This window comes from Nicotiana attenuata, unplaced genomic scaffold, assembly GCF_001879085.1.
Source record: "Nicotiana attenuata strain UT unplaced genomic scaffold, NIATTr2, whole genome shotgun sequence".
Lineage (NCBI taxonomy): Eukaryota > Viridiplantae > Streptophyta > Magnoliopsida > Solanales > Solanaceae > Nicotiana > Nicotiana attenuata.
In genome coordinates this window covers 43,945-54,878 of record NW_017671254.1, presented here as the reverse complement: position 1 = coordinate 54,878, position 10,934 = coordinate 43,945, and the positions used below count along the sequence as shown (strand labels likewise).

At 35.4% G+C, this 10,934-nt stretch overlaps 2 protein-coding genes across 2 annotated transcripts; one reads left to right on the top strand and one right to left on the bottom strand.

Moving 5' to 3' along the window:
- The first annotated feature begins 674 nt into the window (after positions 1 to 674).
- Positions 675 to 5,626, top strand: LOC109207069 (inositol monophosphatase 3). The gene is made up of 12 exons (XM_019369951.1): positions 675 to 774; positions 876 to 931; positions 1,243 to 1,293; positions 2,227 to 2,307; positions 2,419 to 2,522; positions 2,613 to 2,697; positions 3,506 to 3,560; positions 3,658 to 3,701; positions 4,384 to 4,452; positions 4,540 to 4,640; positions 4,713 to 4,769; positions 5,066 to 5,626. Exons 1-12 carry the CDS (start codon positions 762 to 764, stop codon positions 5,160 to 5,162), a joined length of 813 nt encoding a protein of 270 aa, XP_019225496.1. The 5' UTR covers positions 675 to 761; the 3' UTR covers positions 5,163 to 5,626.
- Positions 5,627 to 6,348: 722 nt separating this feature from the next.
- LOC109207067 (cytochrome b561 and DOMON domain-containing protein At5g47530-like) lies at positions 6,349 to 9,762 on the bottom strand. Its single transcript, XM_019369950.1, has 3 exons — positions 9,008 to 9,762; positions 7,853 to 8,101; positions 6,349 to 7,134 (listed from the first exon to the last, which is right to left on the bottom strand). The coding sequence occupies exons 1-3, from the start codon at positions 9,620 to 9,622 to the stop codon at positions 6,781 to 6,783; spliced, it is 1,218 nt and encodes a 405-aa protein (XP_019225495.1). The 5' UTR covers positions 9,623 to 9,762; the 3' UTR covers positions 6,349 to 6,780.
- Positions 9,763 to 10,934: the final 1,172 nt, after the last annotated feature.

Genomic DNA, 10,934 nt, shown 5'->3' with positions numbered 1-10,934 from the left:
GGATATGGACTCAGAACCAATTTCTTAGAAGCACATGTATTCCCACTGGTCGTTCCCACTTCAAGTGACCTAGCCGGAAATTGAGCCCCAATTGGAGTTACGACTTGCTGAGTATTACCACGTTCAATAATGTCTGCAATCACGCTTGCACTGACAGAGCTTCCAACGGTTACAAGCGGTTGGATTTTGAAAGGTCTTCCTCTCTTCTTAGACACACACACACAAACCCTTTCTTCAATTATGAAAAAAGAAAAGATTTTTAAACTTGTGGTGTAAAATGAGACACATATTTTGTATGGAAATAAATGATTGTTTACATATAAATCATTTACAAATATGAAAAAGGCTCATTCTTTTTTATACATACTAAAAGAAAAATAGATTCACATAAATTAAAACGGAGGCACTCTCTGTGTGTGTGTGTATGTATGTATATGTATGTGTGTGTGTGTGTGTGTGTGTGTATATATATATATATATATATATATATATATATATATATATTATGTATTGACTCCCCTTAATTTTCTCATATATTTACTTTTATATATTTTGACACTCCTTAATGAAAATTATGGTTCCGCCACCGGTGGTTGTTATATTTGAATTATGCATGTAAATATGAGTAAATATAGGGGTATTTCAGGTCCAACAAAATTGTCTATAATGTTCTTTCATATGCCTACGTGAAGGCTCTATAATCTACTATATATATTCTCACTTTTCTCTTCCCATCGCTCAATTAATCAAATATTTCAAAGATGGCTCAAGATGGTATAGACCCTTTCATCTCTAATTCTAAATTTTTTACCCATATACTTGTATAAGTATTTGTATGTGAATTATTTCTGAAATGCCATTGTTCTGAATTTCAGGTTCACTTGAACAGTTTCTTGATGTTGCAGTTGAAGCAGCTAAAAAAGCTGGAGATGTAAATCTAATTTGACCCAATTGCTTCTTTTTTTTTTTTTTTCATTTTTTTGCTGTTACTTTATTGGTTTTTTGTTTGATCAATTTAGTTACATTATAAAGATTCAATTTTTAGCTTTAATTTGGTCTTGATTTCTTTGTTTCAAATTTGACCCAATTGATCCTTTTTTTTTTTTTTTTTTTTTTTTTTGCAGTTACTTGTTATTTTATTGGTTTCTTGTCTGACCAATTTTAGCTACATTATAAAGATTCAATTTTTTAGCTTCAATTTGGTATTGGTTTCTTTATTTTTGCATTTCTGGGTTTTTGCAGGTAATTCGCCAAGGATTCCACCAGACTAAGAATGTGGAGCACAAAGGCGTGGTTAGTGCTTTCTTTAGTTGTTTTTGGCTACCGTGGAAACAGCCTCTTGCAGAAATGGAGGGTAAGGCGGACTACAATAGACCCTTGTGGTCCGGCCTTTCCCCGGTCCCGCGCATAGCGGGAGCTTAGTGCACCGGGCTGCCCTTTAGTTGTTTTTGGCCAAGCATTTCTTTTTGGCTTTTTTCTTGTTACTGGTTTTCTGTAAATTTGTTAGTCTTTTTGGACTGAGGAGCTTTTGTTTTTGCTTAACCATCTGGTGTCCGAAAATCACTGGCCCGACTAATTTAGATTTATGCTGTAGAAAGCCCATTAAGCCCATTATGGAGGGTTTTAGCCTCCTATTAAAGAGGACTCCATTCCCGGGCTCGAACAAGAGACCTCATAAGTAGTTTACTTTCATTTTTGGACTAAAGGTCTATTATTGCTTAATGTGCAAGTCCGTTTCTTGTTTCTATGAACGTTAGTTTTGGATATTGAGATACTACTAAGAGAATGAACCATGTTTGTGGCTTGAGTTTGAGCATATATGGTCCATTATCCACTAGGAAACTACTTATGCTTCTTATAATAGTCAAAAAAATTATACTAAGCTGAAGGAAATGCCATTTGAACTAATTTGGTGGCACAGTTCGAGTTGTTCGAGAAAAGGAGAAGGGTGAAAGAAGGTTTATTGTTCTTCTTAGTTTTGGCTTATATTGCATAGGAAGCACAGTGGAGAACTGTAGTAGGTAACAAATGTTTTAGAGTGTTTGAAATATATGTAGTGTGAGATGTGCGCGTAGGACTTAGTTAAGAATGAATGTTTATTGCATAAAGTAAATCATCTTTTTTGTTTTTGGCAAGAAGAAACATGTAAATCTTGGTATTTTCAGTCTCTTATTTGATTCTATGGGTCTTTTGTACACTTAAATTTATGTTATTCATCCAATGTAGGTGGATTTAGTCACAGAGACTGATAAGGCATGCGAAGATCTCATTTTTAATCATCTCAAGCAACAGTTCCCAAGCCATAAGGTTAGCTTTCATATCTTGTATTCTTAGTTCCATCACTTTATTAGCTGTATTGTGAAAAAGAATTTACTCATCTATTTCCGGGTCTTTGCTGCAATATTTTTTTCACTTTAGTTCATTGGTGAAGAAACAACGGCTGCTTGTGGCAATTTTGAGCTGACTGACGAACCAACTTGGATAGTTGATCCACTCGACGGAACGACTAATTTTGTGCATGGGTAAGCATAAATTTCTCTGTACTTTGATAGAACTTGTTTTATGATTCATGAAGCCGCTCAAGCTGATTTGTGAAACTTGGTTAATTTTAGGTTTCCGTTTGTCTGTGTATCAATTGGTCTCACAATTGGAAAGGTTCCAACAGTTGGTGTTGTTTACAACCCAATAATTGATGAGGTGAGATATCTCTGTCAACTATGCTTCAATTCTAAATTAGTTGAGTTCGTTTGTATGAATCCTCCATATTCATTTCCTTATACTTAGGTTCAATTCAGTCCAATAAGAAATAATATATTTTTGTAAGCAAATATGAGATTCTTTATGAAGTAAAGGTTCTCCAAATTTCTTGCTTACCCCTACACAACTATACAAGTCTCTAACCAGAGTAAAATATTCCAAAGAGACACATCTCCTAATAGTAAGTGTAACAGCAACTAACCTTTATTATTCGCAACTAGTTGGTTTCACTTATATGGATCTTTTACTTCCACTATATTCTATTCTTAACTATATTTGTATTAATTCAGAGAGAAAGTAGGTCGGGACAACTTCCTTCAAGTAGGTAAGGAAGCATAACCCGCACATCGCATGAATTTTGCAGCCTAGTTATTTGTTACATAAATTAAGAGATAAACCCTCACGGCCAATCAACAATAGAAAGAGAAATGGAGAAAAAAACAGAGAGCATCCTTACTCATTAAATTTCCCAATTCATAATAGTAATCAACTTGTTGTGGTTTTTCTGACTTGTAATCATATTGGGAGATGTTGTTCTTTTTATTTATATTGTTTCTGGGTAAATTGATGGTTCAAGTCAGTAAAAGATTTTACACATGAATAATTTCCCAATTCACAATAGTAATCAACTTGTTGTGGTTTTCTGCCTTGTAATCATATTGGGAGATGTCGTTCTTTTTATTTATATTGTTTCCGGGTAAATTGATGGTTCAAGTCAGTAAATTTTTTTTTTGCTTTTGACATGCAGCTTTTCACTGCAATCATCGGAAAGGGTGCTTTTCTCAATGGGAAGCCTATCAAAGGTATTGTTGCATATTGATCATGGTGTAGCTTTTAAAACATCATGTCTACAACCTATCAATCGCTGACTAGTCTTCTGCATTATTTTAATACCCGCAGTATCTTCACAGTCTGAACTTGTGAAGGCTCTTCTTGCTACGGAGGTACTTGGCCATCTCTATTGTTGCTTTATAATAATATCTCTCAGTTATTGCTTATAATTGCAATGCTGCAGAAACCTTTTAATAATGTGACACATAGCGAACAACTTATGTTTATCTGTTCTGCTGCTACTATTGTTGATAAGAACTTGAACTTTAGATAATGGTTTTCAGAAAATGTTTCAACTGCTATTAATTTAACTTCCGTCTTGGTTTGCATTATCTTGGAAGTAGCATATAATTGGTGATGTATGCATCTTGTTTTTCTATTGCAGTGTTGTCAATCTTTTAGAATATACCCAATTGTTTTTCTTCAAGCAAGACTGCGCGTCCTGACTTCTACAAAGATGTGAATAGGATAAACCCGGTCAATTAAGTGAATATGGAAACCAGGTTCTGTTGCTTGGCCAATTCCGGACTCGCTTATTCTTAGCTAAGATATATAAAGCCGCCTCCTATTACATTGAAAGTCTTACTTCCTTGTAAGTTGTCATACAACAGTAGTTGTTGTGGAGCATTAATGTTATGATGAAGTATACAAGATTTCTTTTCTCGATACATTTTATTTGGAAAATCTATTGTAGAACCAGCTGGATTTATGCCTAACCATGCTCTGGTTCACTTTTTCTGCTTACCTCTTTGATATACTTGGAAAAGTTACTGACATTTCATTTTATTGGAGCAGGCTGGAACGAAGCGGGATAAGCTAACTCTAGATGCTACTACAGGGAGAATCAATAGCTTGCTTTTCAAGGTCACTAACACCTGCAAAGACATCCACGCTTTTAGTTAAAAATATGTGCAGACAATAAAAAAATTCGGTTTGATCTTTATATTACAGGTCAGGTCCCTTCGGATGTGCGGTTCTTGTGCATTAAATCTGTGTGGAGTGGCATGTGGAAGGCTTGATCTCTTCTATGAACTTGAATTTGGTGGCCCTTGGTAATGCTTGTAATTTCTTTTCAGTCTGCTAACATGTGACATATTGGTGACAATTTGCTTCTACATACACAGGGATGTGGCAGGTGGTGCTGTGATAGTGAAAGAAGCTGGAGGTTTCGTGTTTGATCCGTAAGTAACACACTCTATTCCTCGTTAACTTTTCCAAATAATGAAATAGAATGAGATGAAGCTTCCATGTTCACATAGAGAGAAAAGAAGTAGAGTTCAGCATTCCTGAGAGAAATAGAGATCAAATTAATTCAATAATATATTTAAGTATACACCTATATGGAGCGGAAAAGATGTAGCAAATTCATATAGCCGACCCAATGGTTTTAGGATCTAAGCAAAGTTGAATGATTGATTGATTTAATAATAGACCGACAGTTTGATAACTCTGATGTATAGTAGTTTTTCTTCATCAGATCTGGTTTAGAATTTGACCTCACAGCTCGTCGGGTAGCTGCTACAAACGCTCATCTCAAGGACGCATTTATCAAGGCCTTAAATGAATCAGAATGAGAAGAAGCTACCATCAGAACCAGTTTCATTTCATTAACGGGATATAGCTATTCGTGTCCTGACTCCATCTTCAGGATTCAATCATTATTCAGCCAAGAAACATTCACTTCTTACCATTTATTGCTGGTTTTAATTAACCAGGCAAGTCAGCTGTACTATCCTTTTTAATATACAGAGACCATATAATGTTATAGATTTGGTTCTTTAGTGTAAGAAGCTTCCTGAAAGGCCAATTTCCATCGACGGAATCAGTTTGTTTGATGGAAAGTGACTTCAATGATATATTATGTAATGGGATAGATTTTGTTCTATAGTATAAGAAGCTTCCTCTAATGCCTATTTCTGCCAAAGACATCAGTTTGTTTGATGGAAAGTGACTTCAATGATATAACTTCTCCTCAATCTTATCATTGTCAAACACTGTCCTATGCATTATTGGAGAAATTATTGTTGTTAACTCTTTGTGGAATAGCTTTATACTGATATAATATGATGAATTATTTAGTGCCTGTTCTACTTTTAAGATTGGTAGTACTTTTTTGAAGTAGTTTGAGAAGATAAATGTTGTTCTTCTACTCCCACCTAAGTTGCTTCGACACGGCAGTTTAGGTGCTGCATCCGTGTCGACACGACACTAGTATGGGTGTGGATATGGGATCCCTACCGGATCTGGTCAAACAATTTTAGGTACTTTGACCACGAAGAACGGATAAATTCGAGATGAGATACAATTTGATTCCCGTAATCAGAACCAAAACTAAAACTAGGGTAAAGTTGAAGAAAATAGCATACCTTATCTAGGAAATCAATCCTTTACTTATGTACAACTTGAGAATAAAAAAGAAATCCACACTTTACAAGCTATACGTAAGTATTCCACAAAATTTCTCATAAATTAGAGATATTTTTGAATTATTTTAAGCCGGATCCCGACACCTATATCCGTACTAGGATCTGTATCCCCGAATCTTAGAATTTACATCTCAAAGGATCCAACCTCTAGATCCGCACCCGTGTCCGAGCAACTTAGACTCCCACTAATGGTTGCACTATATCTGATTTTTTGACTTAATGTTATAGTAATTTGCTGTGCTAATGTTAAAGACTACTAGTATATATCTCTTTATCCTTGTACTCAATATTGTAAACTGCAGCTGAATAAGAGAATGAGAGAAACTCTGAAACACACAGAGAAAAAAGAACACCCTGATTTATATTGCATAAGGAGTAAAGTACATATGTAAATATCAACAACAAATTCAAGAAAATAAAACCCGAACTACAAAACAACAGCAGCAACAATTCCGGTGTAATTTACGAGTGGGGTCTGGGGAGGGTAGTGTGTACACAGACCTTACCCCTACCTTGAGAAGGTAGAGAGGCTGAAATTCAAGAAAATTCTGGGGAGGGTAGTGTGTAGGTACCCCTGTCTGAGAAGGTAGAGAGGCTGAAATTCAAGAAAATAAAACCCGAACCGACAAAAGAAAAAGGGAAAAAAGAAAAAGAAAACCATCCCATGATGCTCTATATCTAAATATTCCTCTGGCATCATATCCAAGTTTGAACTACATAAGTAGACAAATCAAACTATCTCCAGTACAGAAGAATATTTCAATGTCTAAACTCTGTAATGTATCCTAGTAGTACCATTTCCATAGCCATTATTATAGCCATTTGTTTCATAGAGACCTCCTTGTCCTTGTGTATTCTTCTCAATAGTGGTAACAGATTTGTTTCTCTTTATAACCACACACCAAGTGACAACTTCCAAGAATGCAGCAATGATTCCTAAACCAATTAGTGTTCCAATATAAGCTATTCTCCATTTGTTCTCAGGATTCAAGATGTTCAAACCTTTGAATATGTTGATGATTCCAAGGACAACAATTGAATATCCAACTGATCTGTGGTAAATGTTCCAGTAGATCCTGTGTTTGTGATCCCTTTTTGGCCTTAGCAGCATAGCAGAAGCCTGTAATCAAAGGAAATATTCACATTTGTAGTTGAATTAACAATTTAGATGATGAAAATAAACCTCCTTTTCAAATTCATTTCTTGCTTAGAATGTTATGATTCAAATATTTATAGGGAAAAGCTATGTTGCGCGGACTCTCCAAGCTGTTGCCATACTTGTCGGCGGTATTTTCGGAGAGTCCAAGCAACATAGAAAAAAGGTACAAAATTACCCCTCTAATATACGAATTATTTAAATTTTTTTCTCTCCCTTAAACTTTGGAAACATTCATACCCTTGCCGTTAACTAACTTGCCCTTGACTTTAATGGAGCTCCAACGTGGACCAGATGAATTCCACGTGTCAAACAAGAAAAGGTGCAATTTTACCCTCTACTTTTAATATGATTTGATATTACCCTTTGTTGAAACACCATTAAAGTCAAGGATAAAAATACGACAATTTACTAACAACAAGGGTATGTATAGCCAAAGTATAACAAAAGGCTATTAAGATATTTCGTATAGTAGAGAGCTACTTTTGATCAACAACAACAACAAACACAGTGAAATTTTACAAGTGGGGGCTGGGGAGGGTAGTGTGTACGCAGACCTTACACCTACCATATGAAGCCAGAGAGGCTGTTTCCGAAAACAATCACTTTTTGGCATTAACAAATCAATGTTGATAGGCAAAATCTTGAAGTAATAATGTGCAATAGAGAATGACTAGATTACCTGGAGGGTAGCAAGGGAAAACAGGACAATGCCAATGGTTCTGTGGACAGTAAATTGAATACCAGGGGATTCACTCCCCAGTTGAAGACCAGTAGCCCAACCAGCAACACCAATAACATAAGCTGTGATTTGCCAAATGGAGTGTAGGTAAAACCATGCAGGATCTGAAAACACTTTTAAATACCTTGCAAATAAGATTCCTATAGGCATCATGATCCCCCAACTCACTGCATTTAGCAGTCCATGAAGCTGAAAAAATCCATTGAAAAATCAGAATTACAAGTCAAAACTTATTACCAATACTTTTCAAAGAAAAGATGTAGTCAGTTTCAACCCGGTGCAATCCAACAAAGTAGGGTCTATGGGTAGAGTGTACACATACCTTACCCCTACCTTGTGAAGGCAGAGAGGTTGTTTCCGATGGACCCCCGGCTCAAGGTAAAAGTAAAAGAAGCAGACACAACACGTAATAACATCAACAAGATAAGGTGATAAGGTGTCAGTTTCGTGTATACTAAACATTATCCACTATAACAGTAAAGTTGCAAAACAACTTTTAGCTATATTAAGGTAATTGTACTTTTACTTACTATAGCAGTAAAGTCATTAAACTTTATCCATTATAACTGGTAAAGTTAGATAACTATTTCTTATGGCATTAAAATAACTAAATATTTTATACTATAACAGTAAAGTCATCGATAAAACCTACCCATCAAGTTGTGACTTTAATGTTAAAGTGGTAAAGTTTAGTAACAAAAATAGTTTCTTGACTTTACTGTTATAAGCAAAAAAAAAAAGGGGAGTCCGGTACACTAAGCTCCCGATATGCGCAATGTCCGTGGAAGGGTTGGACCACAAGGGTCTATATTGTTTCCACGGCTTGAACTCGTGAAGGTCTGAACCACAAGGGTCTATTGTATGCAGCCTTACTCTGCATTTCTGCAAGAGGCTGTTTCCATGGCTTGAACCTGTGACCTCCTGGTCACATGGCAGCAACTTTACCGGTTACGCCAAGGCTCCCCTTCCTAACTTTACTGTCATAGTTGGTAAAATTCAGTTACTTTAATGTGATAAAATAGTTTTTTGACTGTATCGTTATAGCACATAAAGTTCAGTAACTATACGTGAAATTAAATAAATCAAATGACTTACATTTTTCTTGTTAAATTGTGAGCTTGCAGCTCCTGTTGTAGTAGTCTTAGATTGGCCAGAAAGAAGGCTGAGAGCTCCAGCAGATTGAACATTAACACCAGAAGTATCATGCATTGCAGGAGAATCTCCTGAAAGTGGACCTTCTTGCCATACTTGGTTCACAATTGTAGAGTTAAACTTATCAAGTTTTAATGTAGCAAAAATCGCGATTTCGTTATTCGAGTAAGTAGCTGATAAATCAGAGACAGGAAAACTCAGATTCCCTTCTTGTAACTGTGTTTGATAACTTGTGACAGGAGATGTGTAAACTCTCATTTTTCCATCTGATTTTTGATATGCAACTAATGCTTGTGAACCAACCATGCCTTGAGCTGTTGGATTTATAGCCCATGCTACCCATCTTGAGGAGGCGATTTTAGTGTGTCGAAAGGCGATTTTCGCAGTTTTAGTAGAAGGATCATAATTCCAGTGAAGGAATGAGTTCAAGTAAGGAAGATCACTGCATGAAGTGAAAATTTGGTTGCTTGTAAAGTTGTACTTTGTGCATGATTGAGCATATGTTGATGACACAAACAGAGAAAACAGAACACATGAAATCAAGAAACCTCTTAACATTTTCAAGAAACTAATAAGGATTCTAGAATACTATGTTGTTGTTGTTGTTGTTATTGTGGTGTTTGGAGAAAAAGTTTATGATGGAATGAGAAGAAATGGATGGGCTAATATATAAAGGGTAGTGGGGTTAAGATTAGTTAGATAGTTTGGCATGGAAGATTTCTTTAATATTTGTACTTATTTGGGGTTGGGTGCAGAGGCGGAGTCAGAATTTCAACTTTATGGGTTCTAAATTTTAAACCGACAATAACTTTATGGGTTCTAAATTTTGTATTTGTATATATTTAATAAATTTCTTAATACAAATATATTTTTTGAGCAAAAGCTATTGGGTTCGGCCGAATCCATACGCAGGCTTCTAGCTCCGCCCCTAGTTTGGGGGAGGGGGGGGGGTTCTTTTTAGGACACCTGTCAAAGTGTTGTTTACTAATTAAGTTGTTTGTTTTCAACAACTATTTCCTTTTTTCATACCTGCACATGTCTAACATTCAACTACAATTGCACTAAACTTGATATTGTATTAAGTAGGGTGATGAAAATGGAAATAAGGTTTTAAACAAATGAAAGAATCTTTTCAAGAAGAATAAATTTGTATATGAGTATAAAAAGTTTTTAATGACTTCTTCTTTCTACCCTATCCATAATTTTCCTTACTTGGACTATTTGATTCTTGGTATAATTTGTAAGTTTAGCAATGAGCATAACGGTCAGTGGATAACTATTCATAAGTATCAACTTGCCACAAAAAAAAAAAAAAAAAATACTTTTTATTTTTGTGTCATGAATATCTAGTTAGATAAGATATAGTAAAATTATGAATGGGAAATTGTCACTTGGATTAAAATTCTAACAACTTCTTTGCTCTTTAGATACCTTGCTTGATGGAGTGGTATTTTCAGTTTTTTCACCTATAAAATATAACAGTCCAATTCAGTTCTTAGAACATAATTTTGCATATATGTAACACGTAATCTTGACTCCCTAAGGGGCGCATTGGAACAACGGTGAAGTTATTTCCGTATAAATTTATAGGTCATGGTTCGAACTGTGAAATCAGTCATTGATGCTCGTATAAGGGCACGTTGCCTACATCGCACCCCTTAAATTACGGTCCTTTTCTGAACCCTACCTGAACGCGGGATACTTTATGCATTAGACTGACCTTTGTAAAGCTTGACTCCATCTTTGAGTTAGATAAAGTCAAAAGTAATCACATGGCTAATAATTGGAAATCTTAACCACTTTCATTCTTTAATCTTTACTAAACAAGACAAAGTCACACAGTAAAAACACTACTAAAGCTCATTGGTTA